At 44.6% G+C, this 23,965-nt stretch overlaps 1 protein-coding gene across 1 annotated transcript; it reads left to right on the plus strand.

The window, feature by feature from the left end:
• Window positions 1-15,056: 15,056 nt before the first annotated feature.
• Window positions 15,057-20,749, plus strand: LOC141070547 (uncharacterized). The gene is made up of 3 exons (XM_073559563.1): window positions 15,057-15,293; window positions 15,406-16,399; window positions 20,708-20,749. The coding sequence occupies exons 1-3, from the start codon at window positions 15,076-15,078 to the stop codon at window positions 20,747-20,749; spliced, it is 1,254 nt and encodes a 417-aa protein (XP_073415664.1). The 5' UTR covers window positions 15,057-15,075.
• Window positions 20,750-23,965: the final 3,216 nt, after the last annotated feature.

Here is a 23,965-nt window from a genome sequence, read left to right on the forward strand (position 1 = left end):
ATGTATCCTCCCACAAATGCATTACAGCCTGCCTCTGTTCGCACAGCCGCTCAACCATGTGCAGGGTGGAGTTCCACCTTGTTGCAACGTCGATAATTAGGCGGTGCTTGGGAAGGTGGAGGAATCGCTGCAGCTTCTGCATACGACTGGAGTGTACCGGCGACTGGCGGATGTGCGAGCACAGTCTTCGGACCTTCTGGAGCAGGCCTGTTAACTCCGGATATTTATTGAGGAAGCACTGCACCACCAGGTTCAAGGTGTGAGCCAAGCAAGGTATGTGTCTGAGTTTTGAAAGGGCTATGGCTGCCACAAAATTCCAGCCGTTATCACTAACTACCTTGCCTGCCTCAAGATGTAGACTGCCCAGCCATGACTCAGTTTGTTGCTGAAAGTAGTCGGCCAGTACCTCCGTGGAGTGTCTGTCGCCCAAACACATCATCTTCAACACAGCCTGCTTTCCACTAGCTGATCAATAGGGGGACACCTCGTGTGTAACACTGGCAGCTGCGGGTGGAGTGCTCGTGCAACTGCGTTCTGTGGAGGAGCTTTCGCTTCTGGAGGAGGAGGAGGGGGGTCGAACGCCTACAGCCAACTGTTTCCTATACCGTTGGCTAGGCAGCACTGTCCCACAACCGCTGTACCATGTGGACCCTGCATCCACCACATTAACCCAGTGCGCAGTGATGGACAAGTAACGGCCCTGGCCATGCCTACTGGACCATGCATCAGTTGTGAGGTGCACCTTTCCACTCACTGATTGTTTGAGTGCATGTACAATGCAGTCTTTCACATGAAGTGGAGGGCTGGGATGGCTTTGCGAGAAAAGAAGTGGCGACTGGGTAGGTCATAGCGTGGTACTGCGTAGGCCATGAGTTCGTGGAAAGCTGCGCTTTCAACCAACCGATAGGGCATCATCTCTAACGAGATTAGTTTGGCAATGTGGGCGTTCAAACCCAGTGTACGCGGATGAGAGGATGAGTACTTTCTTGTCCTATTCATTGTCTCTGATAGGGTGAGCTGGACTTGAGAGGTGCATATGGTCGAACTAGCGGTGGACATGGCGGACTGAGAGAGGGTTGATGATGGTGATGAAGTTGGTGTTCTTTCTGATGGACTAGATTCAGTCTTTCGTTGCAATAACTGTGATTCCCTGACTGATTTGGCCTTGCGACGACAACTCAACATTTGCTGCTGGTGGTGTGCTAACCGGTGGGCTTACAGTGGGGGAAACAATGTAGTGTTTCTGACTACCTTCTTTGGGAGCAGTTGCACATGTGGTACGTGAGGTTTGGTAGTCCGTCCACGCTTGCAAGTGCATGGTGGTTAAATGTCTTAGCATGCAACTGGTATTCAAATTTCTCAGATTTTCCCCTCGGCTAAAGGTCTTTACGCACTTCTTACAGATAAACTTTGCCTGATCATTAGGATTTTGTTCACAAAAGTGCCACACTGCACTCTTCCTACTATGGAAGACATTTTGAGGCCTTGCACGCTGTGCTATTTTGACCGTCTGGCCAAGCTGTCCTGCAACTCTTTTGGTTTTTGTAACCTGTTTTTGGACTGCTCCGGGCCTGCCAGATAACAGCTGTTGTGATGTCGATGCCCGCTGCGGATACTCCTCCTCCTCTTCTGAGCTATTGGCAGCGGCACCCTCTTCCCCCAATGGATGACAATCTGGGTCAACAACTGACAGGCAGATTCTGGATGGTGTAAGAAAGGTGTATAGAGGACTGGGGAGAATTTGAATCTCTCTAGACTTCAGGACACAGTTGGATTCTATCAGGCCCTGTTTATATTACACTGCAATGTGACAGGCAGATTCTGGATGGTGTAAGAAAGGTGTATAGAGGACTGGGGAGAATTTGAATCTCTCTAGACTTCAGGACACAGTTGGATTCTGTCAGGCCCTGTTTATATTACACCGCAATGTGACAGGCAGATTCTGGATGGTGCAAGAAAGGTGTATAGAGGACTGGGGAGAATTTGAATCTCTCTAGACTTCAGGACACAGTTGGATTCTGTCAGGCCCTGTTTATATTACACCGCAATGTGACAGGCAGATTCTGGATGGTGCAAGAAAGATGTATAGAGGACTGGGGAGAATTTGAATCTCTCTAGACTTCAGGACACAGTTGGATTCTGTCAGGCCCTGTTTATATTACACTGCAATGTGACAGGCAGATTCTGGATGGTGTAAGAAAGGTGTATAGAGGACTGAGGAGAATTTGAATCTCTCTAGACTTCAGGACACAATTGGATTCTGTCAGGCCCTGTTTATATTACACCGCAATGTGACAGGCTGATTCTGGATGGTGTAAGAAAGATGTATATAGTAGTGGGGAGAATTTGAATCTCTCTAAACTTCAGGACACAGTTGGATTCTGTCAGGCCCTGTTTATATTACACTGCAATGTGACAGGCAGATTCTGGATGGTGCAAGAAAGGTGTATAGAGGACTGGGGAGAATTGGAATCTCTCTAGACTTCATGACACTGTTGGATTCTGTCAGGCCCTGTTTATATTACACCGCAATGTGACAGGCAGATTCTGGATGGTGCAAGAAAGGTGTATAGAGGACTGTGGAGAATTGGAATCTCTCTAGACTTCAGGACACAGTTGGATTCTGTCAGGCCCTGTGTATATTACACCGCAATGTTACAGGCAGAAATTGCCTAGTGTATGACAAACTACAAGGTGTATATAGAATTGGGCAGAATTGGAATCTCCCTAGAGTGTAGGTCTGTAAGAATGGACAAACTCCTCGGCTTTTCCTACAGAGTCACACACTTGGATAGCTTCAATTTGGCCATGAAACAGCCGTTATACGGTACTGTGAGAGGAGGGTACACGTACACCGCTGTACGGTGTATGTAAAATTGTCAAGCTCCGTGTTTTTGTCTACGGACTGACACACGCTGTCTCTCTCTAGTTTTGAATGTAATCAAATAGCAAATATACTAAACTGTATGAAAAACGGACAAAACTATAAGGTGTAGGTCTGTAAGAACGGACAAACTCCTCGGCTTTTCCTTACAGAGTCACACACTTAGCTTCAATTTGGCCGTGATAACAGCTGTTACACTGTACTGTGAGAGGAGCGTACACGTACACTGCTGTATGGTGTATGTAAAATTGTCAAGGTCCGTGTTTTTGTATACGGACTGACACACGCTGTCTCTCTCTAGTTTTGAATGTAATCAAACAGCAGATATACTAAACTGTTTGAAAAATGGACAAAACTATAAGGTGTAGATCTGTAAACTCCTCGGCTTTTCCATACAGAGTCACACACTTAGCTTCAATTTGGCCGTGATAACAGCCGTTACACGGTACTGTGTGAGGAGCGTACACCGCTGTACGGTATGTGAAAAAATGAACGCTCAGTACCTCACCAGGACAAAACAATAAAATTTGGATTGCTTTTAAAAATGCAGTTTGAACGTCAGTGTGCATACAGCAATGCAGCTAGCCTTAAAGGGAATGTGCCATCCCCAAAAAAAATTTTCAGCAATTGAAAAAATGTAAAGAACTAATGTTTACATTTTCTTAAACAATATTATCATTTGTTTTTAATTTTGTAAAATATGAAAAATAATTTTAAAAAGTTTGGCATTTCCACTTGTTAACACTAGGGGGAGCAGATACTGAAATGTGGCACAAAAACCTAGTGTACAACTAGCTCACATTACTGTCCTGCAGTAATTATGGGCGTACAGTGTCCATGATGTTTGATTTTGATATATGATCATGCCCTAAAATGGGCACTGTATGGGCGGAATCTGCTGACATGGGTGTGGTGTCACTCCTCTTCTCCCCTACTGGGTGCTTGCTAAGGGAAAAGAGAGGATGACATTTAGGAACACAGTGAGCAGCCATTTTGATGGGGCCTGCAAAGTTATACTGACTGTCTTTTCATGTAAAGTCTGGATCAGAACAGGTCACCAATCAGCAGAAATGTTTCCTGGATTTCTGTGGAGCAGACGAGAAGACGGTCCATCCATGTGTATAAAACACAGCGCTCTATGTACAATCCCTGGCACCGAACAGGGTGCCCCCCACAGACCAGCACACTGCTCTCCTGAAATACTCAGTGCTGCTGTCACCCTGCACCTTCCTCCATATATCAGGCCCCTGTCGCCTCGCTTTCACACATCGCCAGGACAGGATCTGAGGAGAGGAATGGGGTCTTCGGTCACCGAGGATGGCAGGCAGCAAGGATTCTGGGAGCAGGGTGACAGCAGCACAGAGTATTTCAGGAGAGCAGTGTGCTGGTCTATGGGGGGCACAGAGACAGATATATGGTGGAGGGAGCAGGGTGACAGCAGAACAGAGTATTTCAGGAGAGCAGTGTGCTGGTCTATGGGGGGCACAGAGGGAGATATATGGGGGAGGAGCAGGGAGACAGCAGCACAGAAATCCAGGAAATATTTCTGCTGATTGATGGCCTGTTCTGATCCAGACTTTGCATGCAAAGACCCCATTCCCCTCCTCAGATTCTGTCCTGGCAATGTGTGAAAGCGAGGCGACAGGCGCAGTCCGGGGTGACACTGGGAAGCAGGCTGGGGGGGAATGGAGCCATACAGTAACGATAAAAATGAGACCCCTCTCTTCAGCTGCTTCACCAGCCCTCCCTTGACTGCACCTATTACCCCTGACCCGTGTGCAGGTGCTCAGCCAGAACCACCCTAGAATGGGTCCCCTTTTAGCAGATCACAAATAATACCGCCATATACTTCACACACAATGCCGCCATATAGATCATACACAATACCACCATGTAGATCACACATAAAACCAGCAGGGTGACAGCAGCACAGAGTATTTCAAGAGAGCAGTATCACACGGCAGAGAATTAGATACACAGCTCAGCAGACAGTATCACACAGGAGAGGATTAGATACACGACTCAGCAGACAGTATCACACAGGAGAGGATTAGATACACGGTTCAGCAGACAGTATCACACAGGAGAGGATTAGATACACAGTTCAGCAGGCAGTATCACACAGGAGAGGATTAGATGCACGGTTCAGCAGGCAGTATCACAGGAGACAGTATTACAGATATACCCACACTGGTGAAACGTCCAGCCCCCCCCCCATACACTAGACTATGGGCTGTATATGTCACTGTCACTATAAAAGCAAAGGTGTCAGATTTCCGGAGATCACTGTGGCTGTGTGTGAGTGAGGAGGCGGAGACAGAGCAGGAGGACAGTGGAGCTGGAGCAGGAAGCACGGTGCAGAAAGCGGAGCTCAGCAGATAGCACTGGGCTACAGTAAAATGGTGCCCAGCCACACCTACAGCAGTGAATGGTGCAGCCCACAGGGGCGTGCCCAGTTCACTGCTAATAAGGCTGCATGGTGGGGTCGGGAGCCGACCGCAGTCTCCTATGTCCAGGGACGGCCATATTTACAGACTGTATGAGTCCTCCACAGATCTGCAAATCAAGATGGCAGCGCCCAGTGACTACATTAAAACATTATTACAAACAAATCATAAATCCTAGTTAGTGCAACATTTGCTTTAACAACATTTTTTGTTACTCTTTTTTTGCAAATTATATAAAATTGCGGCACCTTTCCTTTAAAAGGCAGACTAATCACCACCAGCGCTGCTGCACAAAAGCAAAAATCTTCACCTTTCACTGCACAGTAGCTACAGTGAAAAGCGCTATCAGCAGAAGCAGTTTTTTTTCTTTTTGCCTTCCTAACGCTCTCCCTACAGAATCAGCAGCAGCAGCTCTCCCTATTCTGAGATCAGCATGAGTAACATGGCGGTCGGAGTGCACACCCTTTTATACCCCCTGTGACGCCCCACAAAGCAAGCCAATCACTTGCATGCCCTTCTCCAAGATGGTGGTGACCGCTGCCTATGTCATCACGTTGCCCACAGTGTCCGTTCTTCCTGATTGGCTGAAAAAGGGCGCTAAGGCATCTTTTGAAACGCGACTTTGGCGCTAAAGTCGCCGACCTCGTGGCCGACCTCACACTAAGGTCTGGTTTCGTTTCATAAAACCCGACTTTGGCGAAAGTCGTCGACTTTTGAATTTTTTCGAACCGTTTCGCTCAACTCTAGCTGCCACACCACCAACTTTGTTTAGCCTACCCCCTGTGAAAGGGAATGCTAGCTCAAAACTGTGACCACTTCCACACTTTAGTGTGTTTCCACGGAGAGCCAATCTGTGAAGGTCCCTCGATCAGTATAATATTTCTTCGACTGCACATAGAATTTCCTCTAATAGCAAGTGAAGCGAACTCTGCTCTATCCACCCTGAGAGGCCATAACCTCGCTTGTGTCATGAGGAGAGAACCATTACTTTTATATTGCGAACTTTGCCTTTAATAGAGAGAATGTACCCCGTTACCTCTTTCAGTAAAATTGTTTTGCTTACAAATTCACCTGTGTGTCTGGCAGCTTGAGATTGCACAAACACCAAGGGCGCTCCAAAACCTGCACCCTGACACCACCGCTACAGGAGTGCCCCTGGGGGGGTCCTATACCGTTCACAAGTGTCATCTCCTGCTATTGACAATTGTTGAGGACACAAGGAAAGTGTTGAGGAGACCAGCGACCCACTTCAGCTACCATGACATCATTATCTGCTGCCAGTGGGACTACATGCCCCAGCTGGCCCTTCTGCAACATCTGGTGCCACCCCAATGGCCAGCCACACTAAGAAATCACCAATTACTGTCAGGAACACAAACTGGATGCTACATTAATGGTCACAGGTGACTGCAGTGATGGTGGCCTCCTGTGATCTAATATTTACCATGTATAATAGTACTGTAATTATTTTTTTTTAGAAATATATTTATTGTCATCTAGAAATGTCTTTTAAACTTAAAAATAAGGATTGTCTGTCCATCAGGTCAATGCAATGTTCATTAAAAATAACACAACAGCTAATCCATGTACCCAGTGAGGTATGTTTGATTTTGAACCTGAAGGTATGTTTGAGAAAAACCTACTTTGATTGCGGCCAGAGATTGAGGCGGGCTGTTGACTAGTCAGACACTAAGACCCTAGGTGACTTTTCAAACCCGTTGACCTAGATTGACAGATCACTGTCAATAGGGGAGGGTGCCTTTTATACAAGATGTCTCCCAGATATTGCCTGGGAAACACGTTACATGTGAACATATTTAGCTCAACATTTCCCAGTAGGGAGACAGGGGAGCACGTGCACGTGCACCCTAGGTACGCCACCGTGAAACTGTGTGGCTTGCTCAAAGGAGTGAGGAGGCAGGAGCAGAAGCACACCGGGGGCCATAATGCAGGCCTGGGAGGTGAGTAAGCCAGCTTCCCTGCATGAAATGAAGAAGAGGACACCATGCAGAGGCACCAGGCATAACAATACACATATAACATAACCTATGTCCATATGGACATCTATGGTTTAATTTCTTTGCCTTTGTGCAGATTGGATGGGGTGGTACCTCTATATGGTGAGAATTTCATTTCAAAATCAACTTTAGGAATATATTTACTTAGAAAATGGGTATATATATATACACACACATATACTCATTTCCATTCACTTTCATTATGATCAGAGGTAGAATGTCTAAGCAGAACCTGGTGTCTGTGGTGCCTAGAGGCCCATCTGCAATCCAAGAAGACACCAGTATTATTAATTATACTAGATTATGGCCCGATGCTATCGCATCGGGAGGATGCGATAGCATCACACCTCTTGCCATGTTAACCCTCAACACACACACTCCTCTCACCTTTCACCATCTCCACTCACTCTTTCACTCCACATACGACCCCTTCTCTCACTCCGTCTCTCATACTCACGCCGTCATCGCCGCTGCTCCACGATCCCCGACATCTTCTTCCGCCGGCGCCATCCTGGATCCAGACGTTGTCCACGCCGGCGACATGTTCTTGCGGCGACGCCATCTTGAGTATCGTGAAATCCCGCGATAGTCAAGATGGCGTCGCCGTAAGAACATGTCGCCGGCGTGGACGACGTCGGGATCCAAAATGGCGTCGGCGAAATCTCGCGAGTTTTCGCCGACGCCATTTTGGATCCCGACGTCGTCCTCGCCGGCGACATGTTCTTGCGGCGATGCCATCTTGACTATCGCAGTATTTCGCCGATCCAAAATGGCGTCGCCGCAAGTACATGTCGCCGGCGTGGACGACATCAGGATCCAAAATGGCGTCGGCGTAATCTCGCGAGATTTCTCCGACGCCATCTTTTTGGATCCCGAATCGTCCACGCCAGCGACATGTTCTTGCGGCGACGCCATCTTGAATATCGCGGGATTTCACGAAATCCAAGATGGCGTCGCCGCAAGAACATGTCGGCGGCCTGGAGAACGTCTGGATCCAGGATCGCGGCGGCGGAGGAAGATGTCGGGGCAGCGACGATGACGGTGTGAGTATGAGAAACGGAGTGAGAGAAAGGAACGTATGTGGAGTGAAAGAGTGAGTGGACGTGAGTGGAGGTGAAAGGTGAGAGGAGTGTGTGTTGAGGCGGTGTGGTGTGTTGAGGGTTAACATGTGCGTGTGTGTGTGGTGACGTCACCGGTTACAACTGGACGGAAGTTGTTACAACCGGAAGCTGCTTAGGGCATTTATTATTATAGATAATTTGAGGGGACATGTTATAAACTTTGTTTTGTGAATCAGAAGATTCAATTTCAGTTTCCACATACTGTATATTTTATTGTCTGATAGCATTAGCTTGTTTGATGATATATTCCACTTCCCGTCTGTCTGCTTATGCTTATAATTAGAATTTTCGTGAACTGAATCACAGTACCCAGCTCATCACCACATCATTAATCTGTGGTCACTGGATCGGAGCTGTGAGAACCACTTGTTAACTGATGGCATTTGTGGACCTTCCTTTGATTAGCTAATCAGGTGTGGCACCACATAGGCATCATCCTACAATGGTGAGGACGCGCCAGGAAGGTTAACCAAAAGATGAGCCGATGGTAGGAGTTAGTTCTCAGGGCTCCCATCCAGCAGCCACAGATTACTGATCTGACCAATGGATGTTTCTTGTGAATCGATTCACACCAACTCTACTTATGAGCTAACAAGGTTGGAGCATAAATGACATAGTTGAATTATAATGGAGCTAATTGCTAAGTTACAAGAGCTACAAATGTGCCTTAATTTGTGCCAAAATACTGTATTTCATTTCTTCCGTTACATTTAATATATTTTAGATACACATTTGTCATGCTTGAGAAAGGGCTGTGATCCATTAGAAAGCAGGCAGAAAAAGGAGAATGGTCTAATTTGCGCCATAATTTGGTGCAATTTAGTTGACAAACGTAAGACAACTACTAGATTATGTAAACTTAGGCTCGACAATCTAAAGATTTTCCAGATTTATCAGTCACTTTGATAAATTTAGCCAATTTTAGGACTGCCTAGTCCAAGTTTATATATCAAATCTCCAAACCATAATTAATCAATTTATAGTGGCACAAAAACCACCTTTTCTTAACAGATGCATTGAAGCAGCGACTTATAAGCATACAAAATTTTATTAATTGGGAACTTGGGATTGTTAAAACCACGCCCCCTGAAGAAGGATACTTACACCGAAACATACGTCGGGGTCCGCGTTTCCTTCCCTTGCGATCTGAAGCATGACGGGTAATTACCTGTTTATGGTGTCCAGTTATTAATTTAACTACTGCGTCTGTCTTGCGATGTATCTACACATGTAATTTTGGACAGAGGTGTTCTAACTTCCCCCAGAATCCAGCACTCCCTCAGTTTCCATGAGAACCTTTGTCTTGGCATACTATTAATTCGGAGTACCATATTTACTTTTCATGGTAACACTGAAGGGAGCTCTGAATACTGGGGTTGCATTATGCTTTCCATTTCTGGGATCACGTCTGTCCATGGGAGATTGGCATGACTATTAGCAGTTTCTCCGTCCCACATGCTCTCATTGTAATAGCAGGTTACCCATGCTAAGATCTAGGGTATTTAGGTCACTGAATGATATATATTTACCCTCTTTTCACTTTCTCTGCTCATCTAATGTTCATGACATGGTGTGTGTTTGGCAATTATTGATATTTGATGTCATATTTTATGACTAATAAAATGTTGTATCTTTATATATTAGCATAGACTCTGTTTCTCCGTTTTTTCTAGTCCAAGTTTATTCTGTCTATAAGTTCGACAGATTTAGTGTGTTTCAGACTGAAGATAAGTATACCCTGCATGACTTGAGATGACAGCTCCTCTTCATGTCTTCATGTACCACTTCATAGTCCAGGAGCGGTTTTTCCTTTGTGCTATCCTGAGTAGTACATTTGGATCATTGTCTATGCAATATCTGGATTCTGTTTCATGTTCTCCTCTATCACTTTGTTAGAATATTGACTTAGATCCACTCAACCCTATGTTTTATGTATCCATGACCCTCACGCTTTGGTCATTTCACCACCTGCAGTACCATTGATTCCAGCGCTTGATAGAGATCCTTCTGACACACAGCACTAGAACCGCACACTACTCCATTACTACTACTGCTCTGTGACTCCCTGGCTACTCTATATCCTTTATAGTAAAGAATCAGCAGAAAGGGAAAGATATGACCTTAGTTTTCAAACTGCATGAAATATTCCTAAGATGTTTCATGGTTTTTGAAACCCTACGACAGCATTTATGTGTACGATGCATAAAGAGGATAGAGATTCAAGACGCTGAGTCTCAGTGGAGGTGGTAAGCCACTCACTCTGCCATTTAATGAATGAATATGTAATAATAATGTCCTATAAAATGGATTTTATACAATTTTCTCCTGTCTAAATTAATTAAAACCAGTACACCCAGGTATCAGCTGTACCCAATGCTCACCCACAATGAGTTATATGTATAAGTGAGCAGATAAATAAATGGTGATCATCAGTCCTGATGTTAGAAAATGGGACAAATGAAAGAGGAACTATAAGAGCTGAGTGGGCATTATAGTGGGCTGGCAGTATGAATACTGCGCAGTCTGTGGCTGTGTTTGGTATTGTTGGTCATGCCATTCTTCTGATTGGAGATGAGTAACTGCAGTGTCAGGCTCAAGCATACTCTGGGTTGAACATTGCTATGCCACGTATTGGTGTGCAAAGGCCATTGCACTCCATTAAGAGCATGCTACCTTTGGTAATCATATTGGTGGGTGTCCTAGGGTTGGCACTTTCATTGTTCAATTAAACTCCCTGGAAAACCTGAAAGATTAAAAATTCACCTTCTGAACTATCCGATGTTTTCATTGTTGGATTGTGTTCCGGTTCTCAGGATCAGTGATCACTAAAGCCACAGTGGGCCCATGGTCAACTGGACTTTGGAATCACTAAAAGTGAAAGACAATAGAGCAGGAGTCATGGATGCTTGATTTTAGGGATTGGTGGAGATAACAAGGAACATATTCACATGCATATCAAAAGATTTTCATAGATGATCCTTCCCAAGAAAAATCAGGCATGTAATTTGTGGATATGATCAACTTCTTTTGTAGCTCCATGTACTTGTCCTCATAGTAGATGGGTGCAAGAGTTGCCTGATGTTTACATGCACTAGACCACTTCATGAAAGTGACCGGACTTGTGCTTACTGCAATTTTATCCATGTTGACCTGTGGTTCAAAAGGGAAATTGGTCATGTGTCCTAGTATATCGGCTGGTCCATGTGCTGTCCGAGTGCAGTCTATTGCACACAGACAGCTTATGGACCAAACTCAAGCTCATTGAATGAGCCCCTGGAGGTTGCAGTCCTGGTAAAATGTTTTTGTCACTTTTATAGTGCATGTAGCTCCAGTCTTTTTAAAATACAAAGATAAATACGGACACATGATAAAGATTGTTGCGACATCTTCACCTCCATATTCCTGTCTTTATTGTGTCAGTATTGATTTTTTAATCTCCGTGTTGTGTCGCCATCCTGTCATTTTTGTTTTCAGATAATATTTTCTCAGCCTTCAGCTTCAATGTAAAAGCAGATCAAAATAAGAGAATGCATTGATTTCTATGAAGAGAACCCGGTACGGCTATGGAACATGATGGAGATTGTAGACACACAGCTATTGGGGATGACCAGCACTCGTTACATACAATATGAAAATATGATTAGAAAGACAAGGCCTTATTTCCTTGAGGGTCATTTCATGAAAGGAGATTTTTTATGACCTTGTTTTACAATGACTTTACTTTTATATTTATATATCAAATCTATATTTACCCTGTAGAAAAACAATCTAACCTCTCTGTCTTATATGTATCTATGTACAGTATCTATCTATTATCTATCCCATACCTATCTCATATCTATCTATCTATCTATCTATCTATCTATCTATCTATCTATCTATCTATCTATCTATCTATCTATCTATCCCATATCTAATATCTATCTATCTCATATCTATCTATCTATCTATCTATCTATCTATCCCATATCTATCTAATATCTATATATCTCATATCTATTTATCTATCTATCTCATATCTATCTAATATCTATCTATCTATCTCATATCTATCTATCTACTAAAAAATTACTCTGCAGGAAAGAGAGAGAGAGAGGACCCCGATGATCATAATAACTTATCTTCTACAGGGGAGAGAAAGAGAGAGAGTAGACGGAGAGTAAAAGAGGAGACTACTGACCTTAATAAACTAACATTTTACAGCAGTGAGAGATAGCTAGAGGATCCTGCTAACCCTAGTAGCTTACACTTTATGGGAGAGAGAGAGATAGAGAGGATCCTGCTGATCATAAAAGCTTACAAACTGTAGGATAGACAGAGGACATGACTAATCATAGGACCTTGTACTCTACAGCAGGGTGACAGATGACCCTACTAACTATAAGAACTTACATATTGCAGGAGCGAGACAGAGAGAACCCCGCTGACCATAATAGCTAACACTTTACAGGAGATACTTACCCAATGACTCTGGACATGAAAAACAAGTAAACGGCACCATCTGTGCTCCACTGGGAACTGCTGATGGCCCAGATACTGACCACCACGGTAAAAGGTAAGAAAATCTGTAAGATGTCATAGCTGCAAGGTATTATTTGGTGGCCCCTTGCGGCTGTAAGGGGGTTACAGGGAGGTTATTATTCTCCACACTTGTCCCGGTTCTGAATGTGTTACTCTATGTATATACTGTATATATAGTGTTTTGTACTCATGTGCTGTTGAATGTATACTGTTGCTTAGGGAGAGTGCAGTACCTCAGTTAGGACACTAGATGGGGTACATTAGTGTATAAATAAGATAGGAGGGGCCACTGTGGGTAAGCTAGGAACACTCCTTAATTGTGAGTAGTAGGCCAGGGAGCCCAAACTGTCTGGACGGGCTTTAGAGCCCTGGAACAGCACAGTGACCCCGTTACATTAACAGAGAAGGGCCCAAACATCCAGGATCTACAGTGGCCACAAGCTATAGGAAAGGTACAGGAATAGTTGCAGCAGAAGTCACAGTAGAATTGTAATGCAGTTCGCTCCAAGATGTTGCAGCTTACTACGTGGGCCCTTATGTCTGGGGTGAAACAGATAGGGGAACTCCTAAAAGCAGTTAAGCTGGACAGGGAGGACGCTGCAGTACTGAGCGAGACAGTATGACCCGGGAGCATACCCGGAGACGTGAGGAGGAGCACAGGGAAAGTGAAGAATGTGAACTGTGTGGAATCCCATGTTAGTGCTGTAACTGATCTGGACGTGCTGTGTATGGAAACTAGTAAAGTTGTTCATTTAAAGTTCGATTTGGATTCTGTCTCCTTATATTTTAAAATGAAGGAAGAAGTTTCTCTGCGACTAAGGGAGGCCGGATCCGTTTTTTTGGTCTGAGCATGCTCAGTAGCTCTGCCCACAGGAGATATATAAAAGCAAGACAATGGGACCCTCAGCCACACCCAACATGCCACCCAAGCCAAGAACCAGGAGCAGGAGAAGGCAGCAGACATCTGCAGCAGCAGCACCATCAGCACTACCCCAAATGGAGCAGCAAATGGAACATGCTGAGGAGGGGAGTCCAGCAGCAGATGAGAGACGGTAATTATCAAATCCCCCATTCCTCCAAACTAGGGCCATGGAATAACAAGATATTCATTGGCCCTTTGTTTCTCTTTATTCAACAGCCGCCAAAGATATGCAGCAGCAGCAGAAATGGCATCACTGGCAGCAGCAACAGCAGCAGCAATACCCACAGCCATGGAGTCTGGCCATCAACAGGACAGCACATCATCTTCTGGGAGCCCTCCCTCGCATCGTCAGCGTTTGACGGTAAGTTTTTATTTCCAAAATCCATCATCTCTGTAATATATGTCTATTCATTGCCTTTTATTTCAAAACAGGAATCACAAGATGAAGAGGAGCTCCCAGAAGAAGAAGGAAGGGGTGGACAGACACCTGGAGTGGGCTCACAATTGGTAAGTTTTTTGCATCAAACGCAGAAACACAACATCACACTACACACAACACATAGAAAACAATGTTCTGCAGACCACACACAGCAAACAAATGCCTACATCCAAAGACATAACATTTTTTGTTTTCTTCTCTAGTCTTCCCAATCTGGTGCTCGGCCAAGAGGTCCTCGCAGTGCCTCCCAGGGTCGTCGGCGACAGCAACGCGGCGGTCACCAGCGTGTAAGTATAAATATTTTTGCTTTGTTTTTTTGCACTTTTTATTTCATTTCTTTTGTGGAGGCTAATGTTATTTTTGTCTTTTTCTTTAACAGCCTTCACAGCGTGCTCCCGACTCTGACGGTGAGGATGGAGGACTCGATGTGGACCACCTCATCGATCTCGTCAGACAAAGGGAGCCGCTCTGGAATATGGCTGACCGCCGCCACGCTGACCTTATCGTTACCCGACGACTCTGGGAGGAAATCTGTTCGCTCCTTGTGGGCCGCTGGGAGGACCTCGATGTTCGGGCCCAGATTAAAGAGCGTAAGTATATACAGTACCGGTTGCTTGATGTAAACCAGTGTTTCCCGAACTCCAGTCCTCGTGGTCCCCACGGATCATGTGTTCAGGATTTCTATTTACTATGGAAATCCTGAAAACATGACCCCTGGGGACCATGAGGACTGGAGTTTGTGAAACACTGATGTTGTATACTAACCACTCCTTTCTCGTTTCAGGGAACAGAATTGTGAATCGGTGGCGGTCTGTGAGGGATCGTTTCAAGAAGGAGTTCAATAAAGAGATGCGGGCCCCGAGTGGATCTGGAGGACGCAGGAGCAAGTACAAGTACGCACAAGCCCTGTCGTTCCTCCGGGAAACAATGCTCACCAGAAGGTAAATATTACACACCACATGTGAAAAAAAATGTTAGATGTAACTTTTTTTTTTCAGCCAGGGCCATACCATGTCAGTATTTTAATTGTTTTTTTTTCTCTTTATTCCACAGCACGGTGAGCAGCACTCGGGAGCCTGCACGATTGGACCCTTCTGAGGCGATCCCTGAGGAGACCGGCACCGAGGGACACTTCGACCGCCCCGGTACATCTGCACCTTCCCAGCCTTCCCACACATTCGACCCTTCTGTCCCATCCACCAGCACAGGAGCATCGTGGCCGCCTACATTACATGAAGCTGCTGGTGAGGAGATCGCTTTCCCTTTACCCCACCCTTCTGCCCCTGCCACCTCTAGTACACCTGCGGGTACTGGGCGGCAGCGGCAGAGGGGTCAGGAAAAGACTTATGCGCAAGAGTTCTTGCATCTGAATGCATCTTTCCAGAACTGTCTAAAAGTCTTGTCAGAGCAAATCTCCGCAGGCTTTCAGCAGATCAACTCCAGCATTCAGGAGGTGAAGACACTTCTGCAAACCATGCATTCAGAAGCAAGATCTTCGCCAAACCACACCTTTTTCAGGTCTGTTGTGGAGCGCATGGCAACACTATCTCCTACCCAGCAGATGCATGTAATGCATTCGTGCCACGGTGCTCTACAGCAGGTTACCTCCCAACCTCCACCTCCCACCACTGTAGTTCCTCCACCTGCACCCCCTCCAGCCACTTTCCATCCTCCCCCTCCTATTACATCTGCACCCCCTCCAGCCACTTTCCATCCTCCCCCTCCTATTACATCTGCACCCCCTCCAGCCACTTTCCATCCTCCCCCTCCTATTACATCTGCACCCCCTCCAGCCACTTTCCATCCTCCCCCTCCTATTACATACCAGCAACCTCACCAGTACCAGCAACCTCCCCAGTACCAGACATCTCCCCACTTCCAGCAACCTGCCCCGTACCAAACTCCTTCCCCGTACCAAACTCCTTCCCCGTACCAAACTCCTTCCCCATACAACTTTCCATCAACATCATCTGCTCCTACAGTCCCTGCCCAACCCTCCACTCCACCGCCCACCACCTCTTCTGCCTCCAACATGTCCACCCATTCTGTAGCTTTTTCCACACCTTCACCTCTAACTGTTCCTTCCCCACCACGATCCCAGTCCTCTCTCCACACACCCAGTGTCGAAGTGTCCCGCAGCCCCTCCAGCAGTATTTCCACCCCACACTACACAGATTTGTAATGTGTGTTTTTTAATAAAAATGCCCATTGGGTTTAAAACCTTTATTAAAAAAGTTTTTTGCACTTTAAAAACATTTTACAAAAAAAAAAAATTTTAAATAAAAGTTAAATTATCGTTTCACAATGGTTGTCTGTCTTTTCTTTCTGCGGCGAACTATGTTTAAAAAAAAGGTTAAATACAGGGTATTTCAAAGGTAAAAAGGTATTCAAAACCAGGTATATAACTGTGGGTAAATTTTAGCTTTTTGCCACAGTTGTGTTCCTGGTTGTGTTTGAAGCAAAGTATTTCACCTAAAAAGTTGTGTTTATTGTTGGTGATTTCCTAACAATGTACACAACTTTTGTTAAAAGGTGAAATACTTTGCATAAAACACAACCAGGTACACACCTGTGGCCTAAAGCTAAAAATAGTAGACCATGACAAGATAGCCAACTTTGGTTGGCAAAGGTATATACTGTTGGTCCAGAAGGTACACAAGTTTGGTTAGGGCACAAATCTTTCACACTCTGTCATCCTGCCAGTGTACTCTGCCTTGAGGGGCCACAAGGGTCAATTTTAAAAACCGGATCCGGCGTAATCCGTCGAAAAACGGATAGAAAAACGGATGAACCGGATGAGACGGATCCGGTTTTGTCTGTCAAGAACAAGACGGATCCGGCAGAAAACCGGATCCGGCACATCAGGTTTTACAAAACATTTGCCGGATCCGGCATTCCGGCACGACGCCGGATTGCGCCTGACGCCGAAAACCTGATGTGTGAAAGTAGCCTAACTGAAAATAATTAACACTTTGTATTTGACTTCACGCAGGAGTTTAATCAGAGATGTAACTATGGGGTGTCACGATCCATTTTTGGATCTGTGGCAGATCTGGTTTCTCATATTTAAACTTTTTTTCCTTTCAGGCCAGCGGAGGTTAAGGTTGTGTGCCCACGTAGCGTTTTTTAAGCATTTCCGCAGTGCTTTTAGACAAGTGTTTCTGCTGCAGAAACGCTTAAGAAAAGCATCTAATGTAATAGAATGGAAAACGCACATGTTGTGCTAAAGGTGAGTTTTTTCCGCTTAGCGGAAAAAAACGCAGCATGTTCATTAATTGTGCGGAATCATACACTGTAATTGCAAAAACGTATAGGAAAACGCATGTCAAAACGCTTGACAATTGCGTCAAAAACGTGTGTCAAAAAGCGCATGCATTTTCCCTGGCAAGGGCATGCGTTTCTGCTCAGGAAAAAAACGCTTGAAAAACACTACGTGGGCACATAGCCTAAATGCAGTTTTTCCCCGCTGGCGAGCTGGTGTTACTGCATTGCTGCTGGGTCAGCTGATGTTGCTGGTGACCACTCCCACATCTTTTTAAAGGTCACTTGATGCATCAGCTGACTGTTGGTGATACAGGTCCTCTCTGGAGACCAGCCTAGCAGAAGCAGGTCTCTGGTGCCTGCCACATTTGGTGTTATAAGTCCTGTTGCTGTTGATATCTGTTGTGTGGAGCCTTGCAGCAGAAAGCTGTGTTGTATTATTGTTACGTTGTCCCTTTTGGTGTCTGTCTTTCCATTCCTTTTGTTGTATTAGTGCAGCAATAGGACCAGTGCTCTCACCTGCCAGTTCCCTACTTAGGGATAAGAGCAGGGCAAGTGAGGGATTAGGTATCCTGCTCAGCGACGGGGGGAAAGAACCTGTATAGGGACGCTAGTGAGATCAGGGCACATCCTCAGGTGAGTGCAGGAGGTGTCCATTCCCTATTGACAGAGCCCACCGTTGTTATAGTTTCCCTGGTGTTCCCTGGTGTGTTGTGCTGTTTGGTGACTGACCAATCATTAGGTCGTGTCACACAGGGTCAGTCACTCCTCGACACGGGGGCTGTATAGAAAGCATTTCCAACCAGATCTCGTAATACCGTAAAAAAAAAAATCTTTAGATTATGTTCACATGTTGGCAGGAAAAATGCAGAGCACATTTTTAAATGTATTTTGGAAGCTTTTTCACTTGCATTTTTTCTCATTCATTTGAAGGGGGGAAAAAACACTGGAAAATGGTTGAACAAACTGACATGCTGCAGATTACAAAAAAAAGAAACCAGTACACTACTGTTGGGTTACCAGTAGTGATGAGCAAGTATATTAATTACTCGGGTTTCCCCGAGTACTTGTAAGTACTTGGAGATTTAGTTTCTGCTGCCGCAGCTGCGTGATTTGCAGCTACTTGACAGCCTGAACACATGTGGGAATTCCCTAACAAACAGGCAATCTCCACATGTACAGTTAGGTCCATATATATTTGGACAGAGACAACATTTTTCTAATTTTAGTTCTAGACATTACCACAATGAATTTTAAACAAAACAATTCAGATGCAGTTGAAGTTCAGACTTTCAGCTTTCATTTGAGGGTATCCACATTAAAATTGGATCTAGGGTTTAGGAGTTTCGCTCCTTAACATGTGTCACCCTGTTTTTAAAGGGACCAAAATTATTGGACAGATTAATTAATTGTAAATAAAATGTTCATTTCTAGTACTTGGTTGAAAACCCTTTGTTGGCAATGACTGCCTGAAGTCTTGAACTCATGGTCATCACCAGACGCTGTGTTTCCTCCTTTTTGATGCTCTGCCAGGCCTTCACTGCGGTGGTTTTCAGTTGCTGTTTGTTTGTGGGCCTTTCAGTCTGAAGTTTAGTCTTTAACAAGTGAAATGCATGCTCAATTGGGTTGAGATCAGGTGACTGACTTGGCCATTCAAGAATATTCCACTTCTTTGCTTTAATAAACTCCTGGGTTGCTTTGGCTTTATGTTTTGGATCATTGTCCATCTGTAGTATGAAACGACGACCAATCAGTTTGGCTGGATCTGAGCACACAGTATGGCTCTGAATACCTCAGACTTCATTCGGCTGCTTCTGTCCTGTGTCACATCATCAATAAACACCAGTGACCCAGTGCCACTGGCAGCCATACATGCCCAAGCTATCACACTGCCTCCGCCGTGTTTTACAAATGATGTGGTATGCTTTGGTTCATGAGCTGCACCTCACCTTCACCATACTTTTCTCTTTCCATCATTTTGGTAGAGGTTGATCTTGGTTTCATCTGTCCAAGGAATGTTCTTCCAGAACTGTGCTGGCTTTTTTAGATGTTAAATCATAGAATCGTAGAGTTGGAAGGGACCTCCTGGGCCATCTGGCCCAACCCCCTGCTCAAAGCAGGATTCGCTAAATCATCCCAGTCAGATGTCTGTCCAGCCTCTGTTTGAAGACTTCCATTGAAGGAGAACTCACCACTTCTCGTGGCAGCCTGTTCCACTCATTCATCACTCTAACTGTCAAAAAGTTTTTTCTAATATCTAATCTGTGTCTCCTCGCATTCAGTTTCATCCCATTGCTTCTAGTCTTTCCTTGTGCAAATGAGAATAAAGTTGATCCTTCTACAATGTGACAGCCCTTTAGATATTTGTAGACAGCTATTAAGTCTCCTCTCAGTCTTCTCTTTTGAAAACTAAACATTCCCAAATCCTGCAACCTTTCCTCATAAGACAGGGTTTGCAGACCGGTCACCATTCTGGTCGCTCTTTTCTGAACTTGCTCCAGTTTGTTGATGTCTTTTTTAAAATGTGGTGCCCAAAACTGGACACAATATTCCAGATGAGGTCTGACCAAAGAGGAGTAGAGGGAAATAATGACTTCACGTGATCTAGACTGTATGCTTCTGTTAATACATCCTAGAATTGCATTTGCCTTTTTTGCTGCTGCATCACACTGTTGACTCATATTCAGTCTGTGATCTATTAGTATACCCAAGTCTTTTTCACATGTTTCATATGTTTTTTAGCAAAGTCCCGTCTAGCCTTTTTATTCTTGATGTTTATGAGTGGCTTGCACCGTGCAGTGAACCCTCTGTATTTACTTTCATGCAGTCTTCTCTTTATGGTAGATTTGGGTATTGATACGCCTACCTCCTGGAGAGTGTTGTTCACTTGGTTGGCTGTTGTGAAGTGGTTTCTCTTCACCATGGAGATTATTGTGCGATCATCCACCACTGTTGTCTTCTGTGGGCGCCCAGGTCTTTTTGCATTGATGAGTTCACCAGTGCTTTCTTCCTTTCTCAGGATGTACCAAACTGTAGATTTTGCCACTCCTAATGTTGTAGCAATTTCTCAGATGAGTTTTTTCTGTTTTTGCAGCTTAAGGATAGCTTGTTTGACCTACATGGAGAGCTCCTTTGACTGAATGTTTCCTTCACAGCAAAACCTTCCAAATGCAAGCACCACACCTCAAATCAACTCCAGGCCTTTTATCTGCTTAATTGAGAATGACATAACGAAGGGATTGCCCACACCTGTCCATGAAATAGCCTTGAAGTCAATTGTCCAATTACTTTTGATCCCTTTAAAAACAGGGTGGCACATGTTAAGGAGCTGAAACTCCTAAACCCTTCATCCAATTTTAATGTGGATACCCTCAAATGAAAGCTGAAAGTCTGAACTTCAACTGCATCTGAATTGTTTTGTTTAAAATTCATTGTGGTAATGTCTAGAGCCAAAATTAGAAAAATGTTGTCTATGTCCAAATATATATGGATCTAACTGTAATCAGGCTGTCAAGTAGCTGAAAATCATGCAGCTGCGACGACAGAAACTAAATCTCCGAGCACACCAAAATACTCGGAGATCACCTGAGCAACGAGTATACTCGCTCATCACTAGTTACTAGCCCTCTTCATGCCTGCTGTCTACTCGATTGATATCCTGCTCAGCATATGAATGTACTAAGTGGGGTGTCAGTGAAGTAAACCTTGAGCGTAATTAGAAGTGCACCCGTGACTACTTATGGTATGTGCACACGATCAGGAATAGCTCAGTATTTGCTCAGGATTTGACGCACGTGAAAACTGCACCAAATCTGCATCTAAGGTCACTGGCAGGTCACCTGCATTTTTGATGCCTTTTTTACATGCGTTTTTGATGCGTTTTTCCGCATGTGTTTTTGATGTGTTTTTCCATTGCATGCGTTTTTTTGTCACTTGAAATACAGCTAATTGAAAGTTGACTACTGGGAAGGAAAAAAAGGTGATTTCCTGTTTGCAGATATATTTGTTTGGGGTATGTTCCCAAAGTTAGTAAACGCTGCAGGTTGGACGCAGACTACATCCGCAGCGTCCAACCTGTAGCATCCAGCTGGTACAGCATAGTACATGGTATTTCAAGAAATCCTATGCCCGCGGCTCACTAGCGGAGACAGACATGTGACTCATCTTTACAGACCGCAGCATGTCAATTTATGTAGCGGAGACGTTCAGTCTCCTCTGCATAAATTACCCATACTCTTTCATTAGATGCGATAAAACCGCATTATCTTCCTAATCACATGCACATTAAGTGCAGGAATGCAGCACTATTTTGCATAATGGTGAATCTTGTGACACAGCCAGAAGTACAAGACACATGAAGTGGATGAAAGCACAGAGAGAGAGGGCCCCTCTTTTTTAATAAATAAATATTCATTTTAAAAAAATACCGTAGGGTCCCCCTATATTTGTTAACCAGCCAGAGTAAAGCAGACTACTAGAACTCGTATTTCAGGCTGGTAAGGATCCAATATCCATGAACCTTACCAGCCTGAAAAAACCAGGACACAGCAGTCTGCTTACCTTGAATGGTTAGCAAAAATAGTGGGATCCCCTCCAAAAAAAATAGCGTGGGGTCCCCGTACTTTTGTTAACCAGCCAAGGAAAAAACAGACAGCTGACTCCTACCCACCTGTCCCCTTTGGCAACAGAATTCTATCCAACTCTTCACTACTGTTGATAGAATTTGTCCACCTGTTGACCACTAATACCAGTCCAGTACCACATCTCTTCCAATGAAAGCAGTTGTTCTGTTCTCACACCCCAATCCCTACTGACAGAAGCATTTTCCCCATCTCTACCCACAACAATAACCAGCATTCTGCCCACCTCTTCATCACCCACAACAGTGTGGCGCCCCTGAGGCTTCAGTCGCCACAGAGGTACTCCACCTCCTCCTAAGGTTTTGTATACAAAAACAGTTGGAGTAAAGACATCCACCAAGGAAAATAATTAAAATAGTTTTATTCTCAAAAATTCATGATATAGACAAAGAATACATAAAGACGGGTCACATAATTGAAGAGCTCCGTATGATAAGGAATTCAGGTACAGAAAAAACACACATGCAGCAATACTATGAGCGATGGAATAAGGATGTGTATAATGGATATACAAAGATAAATAAAGTGCCAGTGCTTCAAGTCTTTCTTACAAATATGCAAAAGAATCCCACAGAGTGACCCTCTCACAATAATAAGCCATCACAGCATAATAGCTCAAAGTCCTAGTTTGGAGGCCACATATTGGAAACCTGTTCAAAAACGCTTACCCATAGCTGATCAGTATGCCACACGTGTAGCCCCTACGCGCGTTTCCCGTGGGCTTCGTCGGGGGGCTGTGATGGCATGTTCTGTCCCACTCTCCCTTATAACACCCCATCGCAGCTGTAGAGAATCATCATAGATGGCGCATGTCATCACAATGGGACCCGGAATTCGCGTCAGTAGACGGCGCCAAGATGGCGGTGCGGCTCACCCAGTACAACTGGTGACGTCACTGAACCGCACACGTCATCAAAACGGCGCTGGAAATGACGCGCCGGCTATCTCCATATGCGAGACATGCGCACCGATGATCTCCCAGTGCTGATCACCAAAACAACAGGTGATGTCATCGGACCGCCCACACAATAGAGCGGCACCTAGGAATGACGTGCATGTTATGGGGTGGTCACCATGGGTCAGGGCCACCTATAATTATATGTTCACTGCCCTTGAAATTTTGATTGCTATTATCATTGTCTGTGTTTTCACAGTTTCCATCTTGGGACAGATGGACTTTCGCGAGCGCGAGAAAGCGTGGCGCACACAACTCGACAGAGTATTTGATGAGGGTTCAGGTGCTGCTAATGATTGTAAATCCAAAAATGGTGGAGAACTTTTTAAAAAAAATATAAGGAACTGTTGCTCAAAAGAGCCCGTTTATGGTGGAACAAAGCATTCCTGGAGAAATATATTACGTGTGGTCTGATTCCGAGAGGACTGAGAGTTCAAGTCTTCCCTTCCTTTCCTGTAAATGAGGAGGTTTTTATTAAATCATGGGAACATGCAGCATCATTGTGTTCAAAAACATTTATGGAACTATTAGCGAAATCTAATCAATCTAAAATGGAGGAACTAGACGAAGAACTCAAGGTAGTTCAGGTTGAGATGAATCAGCAGCTCACTCCAGAGGAAGTGTTGAGATACAAAAATGAATTAGATGTAGAGTCACAGAAATGGGAAAAGGAGATAGTACAAAATAAGACAAAGAAATATCAGAGTGATGTAGCTGATTCACAAAATGGCCGGATGTACAGGCGGAATAATAAAAA

Source organism: Dendrobates tinctorius, unplaced genomic scaffold, assembly GCF_039654945.1.
Source record: "Dendrobates tinctorius isolate UK_male_01 unplaced genomic scaffold, ASM3965494v1 ptg000272l, whole genome shotgun sequence".
Taxonomy (NCBI): domain Eukaryota; kingdom Metazoa; phylum Chordata; class Amphibia; order Anura; family Dendrobatidae; genus Dendrobates; species Dendrobates tinctorius.